The sequence below is a fragment of the Salmo salar genome, chromosome 17, assembly GCF_965601325.2.
Source record: "Salmo salar chromosome 17, fSalSal1, whole genome shotgun sequence".
Classification (NCBI taxonomy): Eukaryota; Metazoa; Chordata; class Actinopteri; order Salmoniformes; family Salmonidae; genus Salmo; species Salmo salar.
In genome coordinates, this window is record NC_138307.1 from 54,866,619 (window position 1) to 54,891,214 (window position 24,596).

Below are 24,596 nucleotides of genomic sequence, written 5' to 3' on the forward strand. Positions count from 1 at the left end.
CATCTTCACCCCCCTTCTTCTCTCTGACCTTTTATCCCCATCTTTCTCCCCTCTCCCTCTCTCTCCCCTGTACCCCCTCCCTCCTCCCCCAGTATGGGTTACTGTATCCTGGTGGCCCATGGCCTGGGGAGGTTGTGTTCTGTGGTGGGACGCTGGGGCACCACGGCCCTGACGGTCTCCACGCTGCTGCTCCTCCTGCTCTTCTCCTGGAAGACCGTTCAGCAGAACGACATCTGGCTGTCCCGGGAGGTCCTCTTCAGGTCAGTGGGATGGTGGGATGGGGGTGGGTGGTGGGTGGGATGGGGTGTGTATGTCCCGGGAGGTCCTCTTCAGGTCAGTGGGATGGTGGGATGGGGGTGGGTGGTGGGTGGGATGGGGTGTGTATGTCCCGGGAGGTCCTCTTCAGGTCAGTGGGATGGTGGGATGGGGGTGGGTGGTGGGTGGGATGGGGTGTGTATGTCCCGGGAGGTCCTCTTCAGGTCAGTGGGATGGTGGGATGGGGGTGGGTGGTGGGTGGGATGGGGTGTGTATGTCCCGGGAGGTCCTCTTCAGGTCAGTGGGATGGTGGGATGGGGGTGGGTGGTGGGTGGGATGGGGTGTGTATGTCCCGGGAGGTCCTCTTCAGGTCAGTGGGATGGTGGGATGGGGGTGGGTGGTGGGTGGGATGGGGTGTGTATGTCCCGGGAGGTCCTCTTCAGGTCAGTGGGATGGTGGGATGGGGGTGGGTGGTGGGTGGGATGGGGTGTGTATGTCCCGGGAGGTCCTCTTCAGGTCAGTGGGATGGTGGGATGGGGGTGGGTGGTGGGTGGGATGGGGTGTGTATGTCCCGGGAGGTCCTCTTCAGGTCAGTGGGATGGGGGTGGGTGGTGGGTGGTGGGTGGGATGGGGTGTGTATGTCCCGGGAGGTCCTCTTCAGGTCAGTGGGATGGTGGGATGGGGGTGGGTGGTGGGTGGGATGGGGTGTGTATGTCCCGGGAGGTCCTCTTCAGGTCAGTGGGATGGTGGGATGGGGGTGGGTGGTGGGTGGGATGGGGTGTGTATGTCCCGGGAGGTCCTCTTCAGGTCAGTGGGATGGTGGGATGGGGGTGGGTGGTGGGTGGGATGGGGTGTGTATGTCCCGGGAGGTCCTCTTCAGGTCAGTGGGATGGTGGGATGGGGGTGGGTGGTGGGTGGGATGGGGTGTGTATGTCCCGGGAGGTCCTCTTCAGGTCAGTGGGATGGTGGGATGGGGGTGGGTGGTGGGTGGGATGGGGTGTGTATGTCCCGGGAGGTCCTCTTCAGGTCAGTGGGATGGTGGGATGGGGGTGGGTGGTGGGTGGGATGGGGTGTGTATGTCCCGGGAGGTCCTCTTCAGGTCAGTGGGATGGTGGGATGGGGGTGGGTGGTGGGTGGGATGGGGTGTGTATGTCCCGGGAGGTCCTCTTCAGGTCAGTGGGATGGGGGTGGGTGGTGGGTGGTGGGTGGGATGGGGTGTGTATGTGTGTGCATGTCAGACCCTGGTTAATGTAAGGGCTTGAGTTATTCATCACCAGTAGCACATTAGAGAGGCTCGCTCTTTCCACACACATTTTCTCTTCCTCTCTCCTACTATTTACCCTTCCTTTCTCCTTCCTTCCACACTCTCTTCAATTCCATGTTGTTTTACAAGCCAGATTAATGGGTGTGAATATAAAGCTGTTTATTAGAACATGGCAAAGTCAGATTACATGCTAATCTCACACGCGCGCACACACACACACACACACACACACACACACACACACACACACACACACACACACACACACACACACACACACACACACACACACACACACACACACACAGGTGCACGCAAGTACACCCCCCATCTACCCCATCTACGGTATATCTCCTCAGCAGACGTTATCTCTCTCCCAGACTCGGCCGCATGCAGTTTATCGATCAGTTTATCTGTCCATTCCTCTTTCTGTCTGCCTCGGTAACAGATAAGGACAGGCTGCTAAGACACCTCATTTCATCCCCCCATCCATCCATCCATCCATCCCTCCCTACCTCCATCCCCCTACCTCCATCCCCCCTACCTCCATCCCCCCTACCTCCATCCATCCCCCCTACCTCCATCCATCCCTCCCTACCTCCATCCCCCCACCTCCATCCATCCCCCCTACCTCCATCCATCCCCCCTACCTCCATCCATCCCCCCTACCTCCATCCATCCCTCCCTACCTCCATCCCCCCTACCTCCATCCATCCCCCTACCTCCATCCATCCCCCTACCTCCATCCATCCCTCCCTACCTCCATCCCCCCTACCTCCATCCATCCTCCCTACCTCCATCCATCCCCCCTACCTCCATCCATCCCTCCCTACCTCCATCCCCCCTACCTCCATCCATCCTCCCTACCTCCATCCATCCCCCCTACCTCCATCCATCCCCCCTACCTCCATCCCCCCTACCTCCATCCATCCCCCCTACCTCCATCCATCCCCCCTACCTCCATCCACCCCCCTTACCTCCCTCCCTCCCTCCCTACCTCCATCCCTACATCATCCCCCCTACCTCCATCCCTCCCTCCCTCCCTCCTCCCTCCATCCCCCCTACCTCCATCCATCCCTACTTCCATCCCTCCCTACCTCCCTCCCTCCCTCCCTCCATCCATCCCCCTACATCCATCCATCCCCCTACCTCCATCCCTCCCCTCCCTCCCTCCATCCATCCTCTCTACCTCCATCCCCCTACCTCCATCCCTCCCTCTATCCATCCCTCCCTCCATCCATCCCCCCTACCTCCATCCATCCCCCCATCCATCCCCCCTACCTCCATCCATCCCTCCCTCCCTACCTCCATCCCCCCCTACCTCCATCCCCCCTACCTCTATCCATCCCCCCTACTGAAATCCATCCCTCCCTCCATCCATCCATCCCCTTACCTCCATCCATCCCCCCTACCTCCATCCCTCCCTCCCTCCATCCATAATCCCCCCTACCTCCATCCCTCCTTCCCTCCATCCATCCCCCTACCTCCATCCATCCCCCCTACCTCCATCCCTCCCTCCATCCATCCCCCTACCTCCATCCATCCCCCCTACCTCCATCCCTCCCTCCCTCCCTCCATCCATCCCCCTACCTCCATCCATCCCCCCTACCTCCATCCCTCCCTCATCTATCCCCCCTACCTCCATCCCTCCCTACCTCTATCCATCCCCCTACCTCCATCCATCCCCCCTACCTCCATCCCTCCCTCATCTATCCCCCCTACCTCCATCCCTCCCTACCTCCATCCATCCCCCTACCTCCATCCATTCCCCCTACCTTCATCCCTCCCTCCCTCCATCCATCTCCCCTACCTCCATCCATCCCTCCCTACCTCCATCCCCCCTACCTCCATCCCTCCCTCCATCCATCCCCCCTACCTCCATCATCCCCCCTACCTCCCTCCCTCCCTCCCTCCCTCCATCCATCCCCCTACCTCCATCCATCCCCCCTACCTCCATCCCTCCCTCCATCTATCCCCACTACCTCCATCCCTCCCTACCTCCATCCATCCCCCTACCTCCATCCATCCCCCCTACCTCCATCCCTCCCTCCATCTATCCCCACTACCTCCCTCCCTCCCTCCATCCATCTCCCCTACCTCCATCCATCCCTCCCTACCTCCATCCCCCCTACCTCCATCCATCCCTCCCTACCTCCATCCCTCCCTACCTCCATCCATCCCTCCCTACCTCCATCCCTCTATACCCCATCCCTCCCTCCATCCTTCCCTACCTCCATCCATCCCTCCCTACCTCATCCATCCCTTCCTACCTCACCCCTCCCTCCCTACCTCTATCCCTCCCTCCATCCATCCCCCCTACCTCCATCCATCCCTCCCTACCTCCATCCCTCTCTACCCCATCCCTCCCTAACCCCCCCATCCCTCACTCCCTACCTCCATCCCTCTCTACCCCATCCCTCACTCCCTACCTCCATCTCTCCCTACCTCCATCCCTCCCTACCCCATCCCTCACTCCCTACCCCATCCCTCCATCCTCTCTACCCCATCCCTCACTCCCTACCTCATCTCTCCCTACCTCCATCCATCCATCCCTCCCTACCCCATCCCCCCTACCCCATCCCTCACTCCCTACCTCCATCCCTCTCTACCCCATCCCTCACTCCCTACCTCCATCCCTCACTCCCTACCTCCATCCCTCTCTACCCCCATCCCTCACTCCCTACCTCCATCCTTCCCTACCTCCATCCCTCTCTACCCCATCCCTCACTCCCTACCTCATCTCTCCCTACCTCCATCCCGCTCTACCCCATCCCTTACTCCCTACCTCTATCCCTCTCTACCCCATCCCTCCCTACCCCATCCCTCAATCCCCAACTCATCTCTCCCTACCCCATCCCTCCCTAGCCCCATCCCTCTCTACCCCATCCCTCACTCCCTACCTCCATCCCTCTCTACCCCATCCCTCACTCCCTACCTCCATCCCTACCTCAATCCCTCTCTACCCCATCCCTCACTCCCTACCTTAATCCCTCCCTACCTCCACCCCTCTCTACCCCCATCCCTCCCTACCTCCATCCCTCTCTACCCCATCCCTCACTCCCTACCTCATCCCTCACTCCCTACCTCCATCCCTCCCTACCCCATCCCTCACTCCCTAACTCCATCCCTCCCTACCCCATCCCTCACTCCCTACCTCATCCCTCACTCTATACCTCATCCCTCCCTACCCCCATCCCTCTCTACCCCATCCCTCACTCCCTACCTCATCCCTCCCTACCTCTATCCCTCCCTACCCCATCCCTCACTCCCTACCTCATCCCTCCATTCCTCCACCCCTCTCTACCCCATCCCTCACTCCCTACCTCCACCCCTCTCTACCCCCATCCCTCACTCCCTACCTCCGCAATTTACCGCAATTTACTTGTCTAACATCAGCTAGCTTGCGCTGCCATGGGAGGGGTGGCAATATTTGAGGTGTGTCCTTAAAAACAAGCGCAATAGTGACAATTTCATGCAGTGCTAAAGGGACGTTTTAAGACCCACCAAAAGCAGGTCTTAATTGGTAATGGCATGGAATTTCAGAGCGGAAGCGCAGCCTATCCAGCCATGACATAGTGCCTTTTGCGCCGGTGAATCTCGTAGTTAGAAACTATTGGTTTCCGTCCAAAACCAAGCATAGCCTACCCTCCACTTAATCAAGGCTGGTTTAGCAGCATCTCATAGGTGTGTCTTTTTATCCTGACCATTTGCCAAATAGCCTATGATTAAAGGGCTTTTAAATGGTCTACTGAGAGTGCTTTGAAATATTTGAGAGGTTTTAGCCCTCATGCTTTTTATTATTCATAATTCACATATCTGCATAATTCATTTCACTTGTTCGAGTAGGCTTTTCATCTCCATTTTCAAAGAGCGACCCTCGTCCGATTACCAAAGAAACGCTCCTTCAAACTATTCAGTCCTCCTATAATGCCATATCAACAGCAGATTTTTGGGGTGAATCTGCAAATAGGCAATGATACGATGTTAGTATTTTGTATAGACGAGCAAATGTTATGCGTAAAGACATTTAGGCCTATGTGTGCAAACAGTGCCATGGAACGAGAGAAGCGATTTTATGATATCATGCTTCTGACCCCATCCTATGTAGAAATATTGTTGTTTTAAAAAACAGATAGCTTTTTGTTCGGTTCATATGATTAAAGACCAAGCCCTCCGTAGGCTACCCTTACCTTAGGCCTAGGCTACGAACGAAGGCTGGTTCAATTGCAATGCATTGTCTTTTTTTCATCCTTGCCTTGCAAAGTAGCCTATCCATAAAAGGTTTTAAATGGTCTATTATACTTCACATCCTAAAACATGCACACAGATGCTTACCTGCGTACTTCATTTCACTTGTTCAGGTATCCATCCCCATCTCCAAACAACGCCTCTTATCCGTTTACCAGAGACGCGCTTCTCCAAAACATATTTAAATGATTCGGCCCTATAATGCAGTATCAACGGTAGGCCTAGGCTATATTTTGCTTCTTGAGAACGTGCCCCACACATATACAATTTTACAAGAGCCTAGTATTTTTTATTTTAGGAGAAGTGCGATGAGGAAAGACATGCAGGCTCGTTGAAGCCAATTACAACAATGTTGACTTTCAACACTACAAACATATTGGATTTTTTTTTTCTTCTGTTGCTATCATTTGTTACTGTAGCCTAGGCTTTTTATTCAAACGTAGTATCAATCCACAATGGACCAGGACAAGCAAATTCAGTTCCCCCAGTCGAATTGCAGTTGATGACAATGTAAAGACCATCAATAACCTATAGAACTTGAGACAAACGCATGCAGTAAAGGGCGACTGAACTTCCTGATTTGGCCTTGAGGATTTCTCATTAAGAAACGCTAGCGTCCATGACTGAAGCCAAACGAGAGTTGTCTTGGGGGTGTGGTTTGATGTGGGTGTGCTATGTTCGCATATCCTGGCAGGTACTGTTGTTTGTCCCTCCTGAGTCACCGTAGCAGCAACATAGCCACTTCCTTAAAATAGTCAGAACTAATCTAAGATCAATTAAGAAATCTGTAATTAATTTAGACGTTGTTGCCGAAGATGTCTTTGTCGCATAATTTTACACGTAGCTCAGGTTTTTGGTTAATTATTTCTCAAGTAAAAAAGTGTGCATGAAAAACTAGTCAGTGCACTGCATATAGTCTATCGAGTCAGGAAAGTCTGGCTGCGCACTCAGGACTGATTTCTGAGAACAATATCATGTCTACAACGTCAAACTATCGTAAATAAGCACAAGCTACACTCTGTTTATCAGTGCCCAAAAATCACTTGCTAGCTAGTGCAAGCACACATCTGTTTCACTGCCTCTCCTCCTTATTCCTCATCCTCTCTCTCTCTCTCTACAGGTCTGGCATCCAGACGCTGCCTCACAACGCCAAGGTTCACTACAACTATGCCAACTTCCTGAAAGACAGAGGGCGCCACCAGGAGGCCATCCACCACTACAAAACTGCTCTCAGGTCAGTTATAGTGTCCATAATGACAGAGCTTTTGCTGTTTCCACCACTACAAATCTGCTCTAAAGTCAGTCTCAGTGTCCAATAAAGTAAAACTACAGTAATATGAGGGGGTTTAGGTGTTTCATCCTGATCATCATGTCAATGGGACACAGTCCCGCCAAACCACAGTCATTCCTCAACCACAATAACACCATCAGCTTTCAACGTTCAGGGATTCGGTCATTCTGCCAAAACCACATGTTTTGAACCTCAGGTGACCTCAGTCACTCCAAAAATAAAGTTTTCAAGTTACAGTCAAAATTACAGTTGAGGTAAGAAAACCCACTGAGAAACGGTAAGAAAGTTTGGCTCCAAACCTCAATCAGCAAGCGGTCATGAAACGGTCAGGTACGTCTCAGTGGAGAACAGTTCAGCCCTTCGCCCATGCACCAGGACAAAAGAGAGGACATCTTTCTTCATATGGCATGTCGTCCCTATAATGTCTAGACTGTACCTCCAGGCCTTAAGTAACTAGAATGAATTCATTTAAGTAGGAGACACGTTATTGATTGTCTTAGGTTGATGGTCCGCCCACTCAATTAATAACAAAACACTATTTTATTAAATCAGGAGGAACTCTGTTTTCTGCACCTAAATGCATAAAGGCACACACACACACACAGACAAACACACACACACATACTCTCTTGCTTACACACACACACACACACACACACACACACACACACACACACACACCACACACACACACACACACACACACACACACACACACACACACACACACACACACACACACACACACTAGATTGCATATTCTCAAGCATGTAATGGCCTTGTCTCAGCTCGATGCTTGCACCCCATTCATCTCAGTGAGATACACATACGCAGCACTGTACCTAATGAAAGAGGGGATCCATTTGTTCTGCCTGTCACTGGCCCTGGCTCCTACAGACCCAGAAGGCTATATATTTATCCCGAAGTCCAGCTTCCCCTTTTTCTCGTCCCCCTCTCTTCCCTCCCCCTACCCTCCTCCCTTCTTCTGGAGTCATAACTGATGATCCTTACAATGCTCTGTCATTTAGTTTATGTGTGGTTGTGTGTGTGTGTGTGTGAGAGTTGTTTGTCTCAGTCATCAGTATTTGACTGACAGGAGCAAGGAAATCATGCTGTGTGTCTTCTACTACTGTATCTGAGTCTCTCTTCCTTCCTCCTTATTCCTCTCTCCTCTCTCCCCTCCTCCTCTCGCCTCTCTCTCCCCTCCTCCCCCCCCCCCTCCTCTCTCCCCTCCTCCTCTCGCCTCTCTCTCCCCTCCTCCGCCCCCTCCTCTCTCCCCTCCTCCTCTCTCCTCTCTCCCAGTGTACCAGGGGCTGGCTAGAGCCAGTTTGACTTATTTGGACAGAAGGGTTTAGGTCCAGTGGGATCATTCTTTTCTCTTTCTGCAGTTTGTTCTTTTTACCTTTCCATTCCCCCTAGCAGAGATGTAGACGCTCACTGAAGGATGCTTCATGAGCCGGCTTAGCTAGAGTGTGTGTGTGTGTGTATAGGGATGCGTATCTCAGACCACCATCAGTTCCATTCCCCCGCTTCTATATTCCTCATCCCCCTATCTGTCCATCTCCATCCTCTGAATACCCCATAATTTCATCCACTTTCCTCCCCCTTCCCCTTTTCCTATCTCTGTTTCATCCCTCCATGTAGTGAAAGACAGACTAGCAGAAATGTGCTCCCCCCTCACTCTCTTTCTCCCTCTCTCTCTTTTTTTCTGTTCCCCTCTAATGCCTTCTCCTGCCTGTATCTACATATAGCAACAGGATCTTGCAGGTGTGCTGTTATAATCCTGTCCAGAACCCTTTGCTGCTTTTATCCCGCTCCAAACCGCATGACTCTTTACACAGAGGCTGCTCTGAAATGGTACCCTTTTATCTATATAGTCCACTACCTTCGACCAGTTCCCATCGCGTTCTGTCAAAGGTAGTGTACTGTATAGGGAATAGTCAGAAATACTTTAAGAAATGAGGAGATGGTAAACGCCATTCGATTCTTATTAACGGTCATTGTATACGTTGCTTGTATGTTGTCAATGGGCCGCACTGGGCATTCTGGGTCATTCTGGACAAGTGGGAGTCAAGTGGGAGTCAATTTGGCCCGAGCTCAAAAATGTGCATGAATTACGTGAACGAGAAACACAACATTACAAATATTACCAAGATGTGAAATAATGAACTTGTTCTCTTTAATACCATATAGCTTTGAAATCGTGACATTATGTAGGTAGAAGGGATTGTGCGACGCTTAACTCAGCAACCGCGTGACGCAGCATGACAACGTGAACGCGATTGGTCTACAGTCTGCTGGGCGAGGCATTATATGTTACATTATACAGTCGTTGGCCAAAGACATTACCATCCCCTCATTTCTTCAAGTACTTCTGGAATAGGGTGCTTTTCTTTCAGACACTGGCAAAGTTTAACCCCCAGGCACTTTACTTCCACTCTAAATTAATTTCATAGGTCCATTTTTCTTGTTTTTCATTTGGGCTGAAAGGTGATGAGAGAGAGGCGATGTTGTTACACCCTGGGGTTGGGGGTTTTCTTGCATTCTTTAGAGGTTGTTTTATTCGTTTGTTTTTCAGGTTTCGTGTTCTGGTCCCTTGCTAAGACATTAGATGATGGTGTGTGTGTGGGGATCAATGGTGTGCTTACGGCAGTGTGCGTGCCACTAAGTCCACACTATTTCCTTTCTAGGCAGTGTCACACTGAAAGGCGACGTAAGTCGCTCTGGATAAGAGCGTCTGCTAAATGACGGAAATGTTCATGTAAACTGTGACTCATTAGCCAATGGAAAGGAGACTGAGTTGCCATGGAAATGGACACGGTTGCCGTGGCGTTGTTTCACCTCTTGCCCCCGGGGTTGTGATGGGTGTGTCTCATAGTTATGCCACTAATAATACAAATGGGTTGCAATTACATGCCACCTTTTGACCCGATCCTTTCTTAAAGCACACAGTGCTCTATAAGGGCGTTTCATGCCTTATTCAGACGCTCTAGAAAGATTGATTTACAGAAGCCATTTTGTGTACGATAACTGTTATCAGGATATCAACCACTCATCCTAATGACGGTATCATGGGGGTCATGTCGTCTTGTTGTAGCGCTATGGGGTCATGTAAGGATACATGAGAAGGGTCACATAACCCCCAAAGTGCTAAATTGCTACCTATCGTCGTCACTGATTTCAAGGACCAGACGAATCAGGCCCGTTCAACCATTAGCCGTAAGAATGTAAGAATGTTTCCTTCCAGATTGGAACTTGAAGATACTCACCTGTTTATTTCCCCTCCTCCTCTCCCTGAACTACTTTCCTGCTCTTCTCCTTTCCTCCTCCCTTCCCCCTCCTCTAACCTCCCCAGGTTGTACCCTCGCCATGCCAGTGCCATGAACAACCTGGGTACTCTGACACGCCACCCAGAGGATGCCGAGCACTACTACAGGACCGCCCTGGACACCAACCCCCAGCACAACAGAGCCCTGTTCAACCTGGGAAACCTGCTCAAGTAGGATGTACACACACACACCTGCATGCATATGCACACACATGCATGGACACACGACATGCGCGCGCACACACACACACATTGTGCATGCACTCAGAGGTCTCGGCACAAGGCTCACACCCCATTCATTCGTACACACACACATGCACAAACACACACACTTTCCCTGCAGCTCACATAACGAGTGACACTCAGTGCGCTACCTGAGGATAAATGGCTTACATTAGCAGAATGCTCTGTCTGTTCTTTCTCACAAAGTCATAGCGCTGAGGGGAAATAGTTTAGACACGCAGTGGTGAGCTGTTCTGCTTGTTGCTCAATAGGGCTGTGTGTGTGTGTGTGTGTGTGTGTGTGTGTGTGTGTGTGTGTGTGTGTGTGTGTGTGGTGTGTGTGTGTGTGTGTGTGTGTGTGTGTGTGTGTGTGTCACATCATCAACACTGCTCTGCTCTACTCATCCCTGTCACTCTGGCAGATGGCTGATTGGAAAAACATTTGTTTAACACAGAGATAAACAGGGCACTCGTGAAATCACTGGGTTGACACAAAGAGGAGGGGCTGAGAGGGGGGCTCGTTAGAAGAACAAAACACTTTCATACACACACACACACACACACACACACACACACACACACACACACACACACACACACACACACACACACACACACACACACACACACACACACACACAGACACACCAGGACAGACACACCAGCGCAGCAGACTTGGCATTAGCCAGGACAGTGGGACATTTCTGTCACTGTTTGTTTACTGTCTGCATTATAGCCCCCACCTACTCTCTTCTCATTGATGGGAGTGTAAGGTGTTTGTAGTACACACACAGCAGCATTCCTGCTTTCCTGGCTAGCGCTAATGGAGAAACACGGCAATAATGGCAACACAAATTAACTCCATTATTGAGCTACAGATCCATCAACATCAACATTGATGGGAGTGTAAAGTGTTTATAGTACACACACACACACACACCACACACACACACACACACACACACACACAGAACCATTCTGGCTAGCTCTAATGTAGAAACACAAATTAACTTTATTATTGCACTACAGATCCATCAGGTCTATATTTTCAGTTATGACCTGTGAACATACAGCCTCAGGCCTAGAGACAGACCCAACATAGATACCCATTACTCCTGCTGGACCTGGCACCATTTCCAGGTCATCTACTGTACACAGCGGGTGTGTGTGTTTGTGTGTCAACAGAAAACGGACACAACATAGGCATATGATGATGTTGACGATGATGATGTTATTTCAGGTCCCAAGGGAAGAAGGAAGAGGCAGAGGCTCTGTTGAGAGATTCCATTCGATTCGGTCCACACTTCGCTGACGCCTATTCCAGTCTAGCATCACTTTATGCAGAGCAGGTAATACACACGTACATGCACGCACACATACACACACACACACACACACACACACACACACACACACACACACACACACACACACACACACACACACACACACACACACACACACGCTTTGCAGGTAATACACACGCCATTCCAGTGATGTCTCAATCTATACACGGGTTGCATACACACACAAAAATACACACATTCTCTCACACACATACATTACTTAGTATGCACTCACACACACACACTTTTGTAAGGGCATGTTAGGCAATGTGAGTTCTGCTATATCTACCCTTCCCCCTTTTCCATGGATTCAGAATTCAATTAAAATTCGCTGTAGATCGTTATTCTTGCTGCCGGGAACTCCAGTCAGTGCGTCATTACTTTGGCTTGTTCAATTAAACACACTCACTGACTCCTTAACCTTCTGTTACCACAGGCTCTATCTAACCTTATCTCAGCGTAGCCACAATTTCACACCTATCAGCTCATACTTAATAATTCAATATACCTATTTTATTGATATCGTATTCTTTTGATTATAGAAGCGGTTTGCGGAGGCCAATGAAGTTTATCTGCAAGGCATAGAGAGCTGCCCGGACAGCTCGGACCTGCATAATAACTACGGAGTGTTTCTGGTCGATATCGGTGAGTTCAGTCGGGTTGGTAGGAGAGGAGAGTGTTGATCTGTTTGCAAATAAAGTTTTAGCTTACTCACACCTCTCTCTCTTTCGCTCTCTCTCTCTATGTTTCTCTCTCTCTCTCTCTCTCTCTGTTTCTCTTTCTCTCACTCGTCTCTCATTAGGAGAAGGCGCGCTGGCGGCAGCCCACTACCAGCATGCCGTGCGTCTCAAGCCGGCGCACTACGTCGCCATGGTAAACTTGGGCCGCCTCCTTCGCTCCTCCAATGAGAACAAGGAGGCGGAGTCTTGGTACAAAAAGTGAGTTAAGAGGTGAAAACCAATTTGAGAATATGGGAGAGATTTACAAGTCAAACGAGAGCAACACTAGCGATGTGCCCATTGTCCAGAGAAGAGAGTCATGGGTGGAGCTGTCCTGTGTGACCTTGCATGACCTCTTGTTGACCTTTGACCCCAGGGCCCTGCAGGTGACGAGGAAGGTGGACATCCTGACGCCACTAGGGGCGCTGTACTACAACACAGGACGCTATGAGGAGGCTCTGCAGGTGTACCGCGAAGCGGCTACGCTTCAGCCAGACAGCACCGATATCTGGCTGGCTCTGGTGAGCCACAACACACACAGGCACACACACATCCAGGCATGTATGCGCCACATGCTGCAGTCATACCAGGACAGCACCAACAGATGTCTGGCCCTGAATTGCCCCCTCTCCCTCTCCCTCTTCCTCTCCCTCTCCCTCTATACAGGCACAAGTGTTAGCCATGGCAGGCCGCTCTAAAGAGGCAGAGAAGATGACTCTGGGCATCATATCGAAGCAGGGGAGCTGCATCGAGTGTTACCGCCTACTGTCTGCCATCTACAGCAAACGAGGCAACTACACAGAGGTGTGTGTGGGTTGGGTCTGTGGTGTCTGCCTTTGAAAGAAAAAGGACAGGACTGAGAAAGAATAAGAAGAAACCGTCAAGAAAAACAGAACAATCCATATCACCTCAGGGTCAGCGACAGTGATCGCCGCGGAAACAGTGGTTACCATGGAAACCCATCACATCTCGATTCTGTCTCCTCCGAGTCTCACAGGATCACATCCCCATCTGTTCACACTGATCGTCTATCCTTTACTTCATTCACCTCATCTCTCCATCCTGATTACATTCTCCTCCTCCTCCTCCGCCATCCCTGATTCCATCCCTCATTCCATCCCTCCGTCTCTGGGGGCTCATCTGTAGACACTCTAACAGAATGGATGTAATCTCTGTGTCCCAAATGGCACTCCAATCCCTGTGTAGTGCACTACGTAAACGGAATAGGGTGCCATTTGAGATTTAGTCTTGCTGCTAAAAATAGTATTTTCTTCCAAAAATAACACAGAGGTTATGTGGGGGGCTGACTAGAGAAGCAAACTTTTTTGTGCCAGGGAACGGCAAGATAAGGCCTTTTTCCTCTGGGGGACGCTTGGGTATAAAAATATTGACAATCGCTTTTTTATTCAGAACACCAAATTTTCTATGCATTTTGTCTATTATATCTACTACCCTAACACCAGTGGAGGCTGCTGAGGAGAGGACGGCTCATAATAATGGCTGGAACGGAGCGAATGGAATGGCATCAAACACGTTTGATGTATTTGACACCATTCAACTGATTCCACTCCAGCCTTTCCCAAATAAGGTGCCACCAGCCTCCTGGGCCTAACACATATCATTTGTTTAGGACAGTAATAAAATAGTTCATCAAGCTATTTGAGTCTCTATTTTAGGACATCTGGTAGTATCATCAACAACAAAAAATAATATATATTTGATGAAAATTTTGAATTTGGCCTTACTGCATTTATCTCAATAAACATAATAACGCTCTAAGATATGGGAGGCCACATTTCAATCTAAAGGATTTATGGTATGTAGTCACTGAAATGCTTGAGAAAGGTATTGGAAAGAAGACCTGCATTGCTTTCAAATGGGATTTTGTCACAGTGCGTTCTAACGTGTCCTGCGCAGCTTGTGAGCGCCGTAGAGGGAAACAGCAGGCACGTCCATGTTCCCGAGAGTCATATCTAGTAACTCCAACCGTTCAAAAGTTAGAGGCAAACTTGTAGGAAGAAAAAAAGAAAGAGCTCTGTCACAAGCACATTTATCGGAGATCGGAGGTTAATCGCGTAACCATGGTTCTATGAACTAAGGGCCATATTTAGTAGACTGAGATGAATCCAGTGCAATCAGTAGGGCTTTTTTCAGGCATTCCTCTATGGACTGGCGGCGGTCCACGAACCTGGGTTTGAGAAAGGCTGGACTAGAGGACGTTTATTTTCTCTGTGTCTCAGACAGAAGACCGAGTGGATTTTACACCATCTTCCCTTTGGATTGTCTTAGTGTGTTTCTGTCCAGTGTCTACATACTAACTCACCAGGGATATTGCTACGCTTCCAGATATTGCAACACTTCCAGATCTGTTAGCTACACTATCTTGATATCCCCTTAATGAGGTTTTTATACATGCTTTAAATTAAAAAATCTATCTCTGTCAAAGGGAAGGGAAAATAAAAGCGATTGATGATATTTATGTCATCTCAAGGATGAGACTTTTCTCTCCCAGAGGCAAAAGTAAATTCCATTAAATTCCCACCTCTCTTCCTCGTTCTTTTCTTTCCCCTTCAAATCTCTCAGCTCTCTCTCTCTCTCTCTCTCTCTCTCTCTCTCTCTCTCTCTCTCTCTCCCTCCCTCTCTCTCTCCACTGAACACGGTCTACTACTACTACTATAATCAGCCTCACTCTTTTTTCTCTCTTTGAATCTCTCTCTGACTACCTTTTCTCTGCTCGTCAGCCAGTGAATGACTAGTCTGTGTCTCTCTCAATTCAATTCAAGGGGCTTTATTGGCATGGGAAACATATGTTAACATTGCCAAAGCAAGTGAAGTAGACAATATACAAAAGTGAAATAAAAAATAAAAATGAACAGTAAACATTACACTCACAGAAGTTCCAAAAGAATAAAGACATTTCAAATGTCATATTATGTATATATACACTGTTGTAACGATGTGCAAATGGTTAAAGTACAAAAGGGAAAATAAATAAACATAAATATGGGTTGTATTTACAATGGTGTTTGTTCTTCACTGGTTGCCCTTTTCTTGTGGCTACAGGTCACAAATCTTGCTGCTGTGATGGCACACAGTGGTATTTCACCCAGTAGATATGGGAGTTAATCAAAATCGGGTTTGTTTTCTCATGATTTGGTTGGGTCTAATTATGTTGCTGCCCTCTGGCTCTGTGGGGTCTGTTTGTGTACAGAGCTCCAGGACCAGCTTGCTTAGGGGACTCTTCTCCAGGTTCATCTCTCTGTAGGTGATGGCTTTGTTATGGAAGGATTGGGAATCGCTTCATTTTAGGTGGTTGTAGAATTTAACGGCTCTCTTCTGGATTCTGATAACTAGCGGGTATCGGCCTAATTCTGCTCTGCATGCATTATTTGGTGTTCACGTTGTACACGGAGGATATTTTTGCAGAGTCTCAATTTGGTGTTTGTCCCATTTTGTGAATTCTTGGTTGGTGAGCGGACCCCAGACCTCACAACCATAAAAGGGCAATGGGTTCTATAACAGATTCAAGTATTTTTAGACAGATCTTAAATGGTATGTCGAATTGATGTTCCTTTTGATGGCATAGAAGGCCCTTCTTGCTTTGTGTCTCAGATCGTTCACAGCTTTGTGGAAGTTACCTGTGGCGCTGATGTTTAGGCCAAGGTATGTATAGTTTTTTTGTGTGCTGTAGGGCAAAGGTGTCTGGATGGAATTTGTATTTGTGGTCCTGGTGACTGGACCTTTTTTGGAACACCATCTTTTTGGTCTTACTTAGATTTACTGTCAGGGCCCAGGTCTGGCAGAATCTGTGCAGAAGATCTAGGTGCTGCTGTAGGTCCTCCTTGGTTGGTGACAGAAGCACCAGGTCATCAGCAAACAGTAGACATTTGACTTCAGATTCTAGTAGGGTGAGGCCGGGTGCTGCAGACTGTTCTAGTGCCCTTGCCAATTTGTTGATATATATGTTGAAGAGGGTGGGGCTTAAGCTGCATCCCTGTCTCACCCCACGGCCCTGTGGGAAGAAATGTGTTTTTTGCCAATTTTAACCACACACTTGTTGTTTGTGTACATGTATTTTATAATGTCGTATGTTTTTCCCCCAACACCACTTTCCATCAATTTGTATAGCAGACCCTCATGCCAAATTGAGTTGAAGGCTTTTTTGGAATCAACAAAGAATGAAAAGACTTTGCCTTTGTTTTGGTTTGTTTGTTTGTCAATTAGGGTGTGCAGGGTGAATACGTGGTCTGTCGTATGATAATTTGGTAAAAAGCCAATTTGATATTAGCTCAGTACATTGTTTTCACTGAGAAAATGTACGAGTCTGCTGTTATTGATAATGCAGAGGATTTTCCCAAGGTTGCTGTTGATACATATCCCATAGTAGTTATTTGGGTAAAATTTGTCTCCACTTTTGTGGATTGGGGTGATCAGTCCTTGGTTCCAAATATTGGGGAAGATGCCAGAGCTAAGAATGATGTTGAGTTTTTGTATAGCCAATTGGAATTTGTTGTCTGTATATTTTATAATTTCATTGAGGATACCATCAAAACCACAGTCCTTTTTGGGTTGGAAGGTTTTTATTTTGTCCTGTAGTTCATTGTGTAATTGGATAATCCAGTGGGTTCTGATAGTCTTTAATAGTTGATTCTAAGATTTATTTTTGCTGTTTTTTCTTTGTTATAGAGCAAAAACGATTGGAGAAGTGGTTTACCCATACGTCTCCATTTTGGATAGATAATTCTTCGTGGTGTTGGTTGTTTAGTGTTTTCCGTAGCGTATTTCTGTATTGTTTTAGTGATTCACCATAGTGAAGACGTAGACTCAGGTTTTCTGGGTCTCTATGTTTTTGGTTGTACAGGTTTCTCAAATTCTTTCTCGGGTTTTTACATTCTTCATCAAACCATTTGTCATTGTTGTTAATTTTCTTCGGTTTTCTGTTTGAATTTTTTTGATTTGATAGAGAAGCTGAGAGGTCAAATATACTGTTTAGATTTTCTAATGCCAAGTTTACACCTTCACTATTACAGTGGAATTTCCACTTAGGATTTAGCCCGGTGTTTTGCCAAAAGCCTCAGACGTTTGTGTTTCCAGCTCCATAGCCCGGCTCCTGGGACTCACTGGACCATGGCCTCAGTGGACCTGCTCTGACCTGGGGGCAAGGCTGCTGGGGCTTTTAGGTTAAAATGACATAACAATGGCTAACTGTGAACACGGGTTTACACCTTCAACTATTATCACCTTCTCACAAGGCAACCGTTTTGATTATGCAGAGGTTGTTGATTCGGCTCTTCACAAGTCATCACTGTCAGCCCTAGCTTTGGAAGTCTATCCCTAGCCATGGAAGTCTATCCCTAGCCATGGAAGTCTATCCCTAGCCATGGAAGTCTATCCCTAGCCATGGAAGTCTATCCCTAGCCATGGAAGTCTATCCCTAGCCATGGAAGTCTACCCCTAGCCATGGAAGCCTACCCCTAGACATGGAAGTCTACCCCTAGCCATGGAAGTCTACCCCTAGCCATGGAAGTCTATCCCTAGCCATGGAAGTCTATCCCTAGCCATGGAAGTCTACCCCTAGCCATGGAAGTCTACCCCTAGCCATGGAAGTCTATCCCTAGCCAAGGAAGTCTACCCCTAGCCATGGAAGTCTATCCCTAGCCAAGGAAGTCTACCCCTAGCCATGGAAGTCTATCCCTAGCCATGGAAGTCTATCCCTAGCCATGGAAGTCTACCCCTAGCCATGGAAGTCTACCCCTAGCCATGGAAGTCTATCCCTAGCCATGGAAGTCTACCCCTAGCCATGGAAGTCTACCCCTAGCCATGGAAGTCTACCCCTAGCCATGGAAGTCTATCCCTAGCCATGGAAGTCTACCCCTAGCCATGGAAGTCTATCCCTAGCCATGGAAGTCTACCCCTAGCCATGGAAGTCTATCCCTAGCCATGGAAGTCTACCCCTAGCCATGGAAGCCTATCCCTAGCCATGGAAGTCTACCCCTAGCCATGGAAGTCTATCCCTAGCCATGGAAGTCTACCCCTAGCCATGTAAGTCTACCCCTAGCCATGTAAGTCTACCCCTAGCCATGGAAGTCTACCCCTAGCCATGGAAGTCTATCCCTAGCTATGGAAGTCTATCCCTAGCCATGGAAGTCTATCCCTAGCCATGGAAGTCTACCCCTAGCCATGGAAGTCTATCCCTAGCTATGGAAGTCTATCCCTAGCCATGGAAGTCTATCCCTAGCTATGGAAGTCTATCCCTAGCCATGGAAGTCTATCCCTAGCCATGGAAGTCTACCCCTAGCCATGGAAGTCTACCCCTAGCCATGGAAGTCTATCCCTAGCCATGGAAGTCTACCCCTAGCCATGGAAGTCTACCCCTAGCCATGGAAGTCTATCCCTAGCCATGGAAGTCTATCCCTAGCTATGGAAGCCTATCCCTAGCTATGGAAGTCTATCCCTAGCCATGGAAGTCTATCCCTAGCCATGGAAGCCTATCCCTAGCCATGGAAGTCTATCCCTAGCTATGGAAGGGTGTGTACACTAGTTGAGCTTCACTCATTAGAACACTCTGAAACGGTCTCGTCACACGTCTCATCAGGATCCCAGTGTGTGCACGTGTGTTCGCATACACGTGTGTATTAACCTCTGTCTGTATATGTGTACTAATTATCTCCTCTTCCTCCAGGCTCTGGATGCTCTAGACAAGGCCCTACTGCAGAACCCTATAGACATGTCTGTCAGGGCAGAGCTTCACTTCTCCAAGGGCAACCAGCTCAGAGAGATGAACCAGCTGGACAGAGCCTTCGAGGTACAGGAGGCCACACACACACACACACACACACACACACACACACACACACACACACACACACACACACACACACACACACACACACACACACACACACACACACACACAAAACTCTGCTAACTTTTCTCCATCTGCTCTCTCTTCTCCCTCACAGACTCCCTCTCCTCATCCACTAACGTTCTAACCCAGGTCAAATTAACTTTGTCTCCTGCTTAACACCCTCCTCACCGTCCTACCGCTCTCTCTCCCTCCTCACCGTCACACCACTTTCTCTCCCCCCTCACCGTCATACCCCTCTCTCACTCCCTCCTCACCGTCCTACCGCTCTCTCTCCCTCCTCACCGTCACACCACTTTCTCTCCCTCCTCACCGTCATACCCCTCTCTCTCCCTCCTCAAAGTCATACCCCTCTCTCTCCCTCCTCACCGTCATACCCCTCTCTCTCCCTCCTCAACGTCATACCCCTCTCTCTCCCTCCTCAATGTCATACCCTTCCCTCTCCCTCCTCAACGTCATACCCCTCTCTCTCCCTCCTCACCGTCATACCCCTCTCTCTCCCTCCTCACCGTCATACCCCTCTCTCTCCCTCCTCACCGTCATACCCTTCCCTCTCCCTCCTCACCGTCATACCCCTCTCTCTCCCTCCTCACTGTCATACCACTTTCTCTCCCTCCTCACCGTCATACCCCTCTCTCTCCCTCCTCACCGTCATACCCCTCTCTCTCCCTCCTCACCGTCATACCCTTCCCTCTCCCTCCTCACCGTCATACCCCTCTCTCTCCCTCCTCAACGTCATACCCCTCTCTCTCCCTCCTCACCGTCATACCCCTCTCTCTCCCTCCTCACCGTCATACCCCTCTCTCTCCCTCCTCACCGTCATACCCCTCTCTCTCCCTCCTCACCGTCATACCTCTCTCTCCCCCCTCACCGTCATACCCCTCTCTCTCTCCCTCCTCACCGTCCTACCGCTCTCTCTCCCTCCTCACCGTCACACCACTTTCTCTCCCTCCTCACCGTCATACCGCTCTCTCTCCCTCCTCACCGTCATACCCCTCTCTCTCTCTCCTCAACGTCATACCTCTCTCTCTCTCTCCTCATCCTCATACCCCCTCTCTCTCCCTCCTCACCGTCATACCCCTCTCTCTCCCTCCTCACCGTCATACCTCTCTCTCCCTCCTCACCGTCATACCCCTCTCTCTCCCTCCTCACCGTCATACCCCTCTCTCTCTCTCCTCACCGTCATACCCCTCTCTCTCCCTCCTCACCGTCATACCTCTCTCTCCCTCCTCACCGTCATACCCCTCTCTCTCCCTCCTCACCGTCATACCCCTCTCTCTCCCTCCTCACCGTCATACCCCTCTCTCTCCCTCCTCACCGTCATACCCCTCTCTCTCCCTCCTCACCGTCATACCCCTCTCTCTCCCTCCTCACTGTCATACCCCTCTCTCTCCCTCCTCACCGTCATACCCCTCTCTCTCCCTCCTCACCGTCATACCTCTCTCCCTCCTCACCGTCATACCCCTCTCTCTCCCTCCTCACTGTCATACCCCTCTCTCTCCCTCCTCACTGTCATACGCCTCTCTCTCCCTCCTCACCGTCATACCCCTCTCTCTCCCTCCTCACCGTCATACCCCTCTCTCTCCCTCCTCACCGTCATACCTCTCTCCCTCCTCACCGTCATACCCCTCTCTCTCCCTCCTCACTGTCATACCCCTCTCTCTCCCTCCTCACTGTCATACGCCTCTCTCTCCCTCCTCACCGTCATACCTCTCTCCCTCCTCACCGTCATACCCCTCTCTCTCCCTCCTCACTGTCATACCCCTCTCTCTCCCGCCTCACTGTCATACGCCTCTCTCTCCCCCCTCACTGTCATACCCCTCTCTCTCCCTCCTCACTGTCATACCCCTCTCTCACTCCCTCCTCACCGTCATACCCCTCTCTCTCCCCCCCAACGTCATACCCTTCTCTCCCTCCTCACTGTCATACCCCTCTCTCTCCCTCCTCACTGTCATACCTCTCTCCCTCCTCACCGTCATACCCCTCTCTCTCCCCCCTCACTGTCATACCCCTCTCTCTCCCTCCTCACTGTCATACGCCTCTCTCTCCCTCCTCACTATCATACCTCTCTCCCTCCTCACCGTCATACCCCTCTCTCTCCCTCCTCACTGTCATACGCCTCTCTCTCCCCCCCAACGTCATACCCTTCTCTCTCTCCTCAACGTCATACCCTTCTCACTCCCTCCTCACCGTCATACCCCTCTCTCTCCCTCCTCACCGTCATACCCTTCTCTCACCTTTATTATCCACCTTCCCATCTCTTTTCTTTTCTCTCCGTTCACCTCGGTGAATAACTTTAGAACCTAATTGGCTCATATATCCCAACCTCCCCAAAAACAATTATGAATAAAGAATAGAACATATTTTGAGGCATATTCCCTAAAAACAACAAGATTTGCATCTCTTACATGAAGTATATTATCTACAGGGGTTTCAAGGGCGCCTGTGGATCTTCTCAGTGCCGGGTGCTTTCTTCTCCTGTTCAAGTAGACACACTTGAGAGAGCGAGAGAAGAGATACAAAGTCTGCAAATAAAATCACATCAAACAGCATTCCAGGCCTTTCGCTGCCTTGATCTTTTCCCCCTGAAAAACTCGCTGATACTGTCACTAAAATAACACTATCTCCTCCACTATCTGCATCAACAAATAAGCCCATTTTCCCCCAACCACACTTCTAACAAGACAGTGTGTGGCCTAAAATAAACTTCTTTCTCTTCCCTCCATCTTTCTTTTGTTTTTTCCTCTTGTGCTTTTCTCTGTCTGCTTAAATCGCAGGTCTCTCTTTCCACTCACTCACTCACTCACTCACTCACTCACTCACTCACTCACTCACTCACTCACTCACTCACTCACTCACTCACTCACTCACTCACTCACTCACTCACTCACTCACTCACTCACTCACTCACTCACTCACAATCTCTCTCTCTTTCCTTACTAAGCATGTCTCTGTCTTTCCACTCCCTCCCTCTCTCTCTCTCCCTTTCCACTCTCTCACTCCCTTTCCCTCCCTCCATCTCTCCCTCTTTCTTCAGTTGAGGAAGTCGACAAAGGCCTGCTATGTTGAACAGTTTATTCTCAGGGTTACCTTCGGAGATAAACTCCAGAGTTCTGACTCTCTCAGCGGGGCTTGGCCGGGCGCCAGGGCTCCAGCTCTTGTTTGGGTGTTGTTCCCCTTCTAAGAAAAGGCACAAAAGGGTCAACTGAGATCATGCGGGCTTCGGGTGTGGCGGTTGACAATATTGAAGCGGATCCAATGTCTGCTTGCTGTATTTTGATAGCATAATCTATTGTTTCAGGGTGTTTTGATTTCAAAGTCATGAAACATGTTGAGTTGATTAAAGTTTCAGTAATCTTCTAAATCAACTTTTCTCCCTCCATATTCACTTTATAGTCTGAGCATAAGAACCCTACTGCCATCTAGTGATTGTTGGTTGTAACTACTTTATATTAAGGTATGCGTGGTCTTCATTACAGAGCTACAAGCTGGTAGTGGAACTGAAACCTGACCAATCGCAGGCTTGGATGAACATGGGAGGAATTCAGCATATCAAGGTACTATGACTACACAGTAGTGTTAATTTGCATGAGTCAAACGCCATTTACAAGCCATCAAGTCTTTGATTATACCAAAATTGCATATCAAGCATATATGGCATAGGATGAGAGCTGATAAATGTCTGTATTTGATTCACTGCAGGGAGACTATGCAGCAGCCAGGCAGTACTACCAGAGGGCCCTGATCCTAACCCCTGGCTCCAAGCTGCTGAAAGACAACCTGGCCAAGCTAGACCGGCTGGAGAGGAGGCTGACCGGGGCCTAGACTAACCCAGAGACACAACACTATCCTGGGCATGAGTTGTGGACCAAGGACCCTGGATGCCCCAACAGTACTGTTAAAAAATGACCTGGTTCTTAAATCAACATACCAGGTTGATGATGTGAGATTGTGGTGAACATGACAGGGTTGCAGGGTATGGAAGCAGACTGGGGGTTATGGAGCTTCCAGGGGAGCATGAGGCTGGTTAAGCCTGTGATTGGAGTCATATTCTGGGGGAAGCAGATGGAGAGAGGACCCTAAGTAGTGGAGATGGAGATTCAGCCAGCAGCACTTCAAACTGGAACGGACTGGATCAGCTCTCTGGACCTCTTTAAAACACTACCACGAGCTCCACACATCGCCTAGCCTGAAAAAGCTTCAAACAAACTGATCTGCTTTTTAAAATGTTTTGTTTAGTTTTATTTGTTTTCCTATTTAATTTCATGCTAAATCCTGTTTTAGGCTCTAAATCTGTGATCACTACCCTCATCTCTGCTTATGAGCAAAACCATAAGTAAACCCATGTTGAGATTTTGAATTGGGTGTCGTTCACATTAAAAGCTCCAACAATATCATTCTAGCTGAAAGACAAATTAAATTTTGCCAACATGAAGGCTAGTCTGCTGAAGTCACTGTATATCCATGCTTAGGTTTGGGCATGCCTTGACTCAAATATGGCCCCTGCAACCCCTTTAGCCTGATCTTGTCTGGGATACATAAGCCCTGTGATAAGACTACAAGACAAGGTATCAGTGTGCTCCATGAACACACTGACAACATGTGCATTTAACCTCAAGCTATGGCAGAGCCTCTGAGAAGCAAGCAACGTCTGCTCAATGTAGCCTTCCGCAAGTACACGTCAGCTAGTGTCTGTAGCTAGTGTCCGACCCTCAGCTCAACATTTCTGACACTGCGTATTATTTGTTGCTGTTGATGTTGCTATGATGATCGTGAATGAATATTTTATGTGGAATGTACAATAGGATCAACATGAACTGACTAGAGCAATGACTGAGATTGATTTGCGCCATAAAAATAAATCTATGTTTTATTAACTGGTGTCGGTGCGTGACGTGAGGTGTCGTGTCTGATAAATAGAAGTTGCCCTATTAAAGTGAAGGGAGAAAGTCATATGAAGTGGGTCTAAACTGCCCTCAACTGGCCCAGTGGGTACATTACATGTTAATGAATCTAATTAGGTGATGATGGTAGCAGGTGCAGCGTGGGAGAGCTGATG

The 24,596-nt window shown here is 49.1% G+C and overlaps 1 protein-coding gene across 2 annotated transcripts in view; it reads left to right on the plus strand.

The window, feature by feature from the left end:
• The window catches only part of LOC106576167 (protein O-mannosyl-transferase TMTC1), a 100,352-nt gene extending 75,938 nt beyond the window's left edge, over positions 1–24,414 (plus strand). For both annotated transcript variants that reach the window (XM_082963875.1, XM_082963874.1), the window contains 11 exons: positions 93–260; positions 6,888–7,001; positions 10,414–10,557; positions 11,848–11,956; positions 12,496–12,598; positions 12,756–12,891; positions 13,049–13,193; positions 13,339–13,476; positions 19,355–19,477; positions 23,017–23,094; positions 23,240–24,414. In XM_082963875.1, coding sequence (XP_082820001.1) covers positions 93–260; positions 6,888–7,001; positions 10,414–10,557; positions 11,848–11,956; positions 12,496–12,598; positions 12,756–12,891; positions 13,049–13,193; positions 13,339–13,476; positions 19,355–19,477; positions 23,017–23,094; positions 23,240–23,362 — 1,381 coding nt within the window. In that variant the 3' untranslated portion in view covers positions 23,363–24,414. The remainder of the gene's footprint in view (positions 1–92; positions 261–6,887; positions 7,002–10,413; positions 10,558–11,847; positions 11,957–12,495; positions 12,599–12,755; positions 12,892–13,048; positions 13,194–13,338; positions 13,477–19,354; positions 19,478–23,016; positions 23,095–23,239) is intronic.
• Positions 24,415–24,596: the final 182 nt, after the last annotated feature.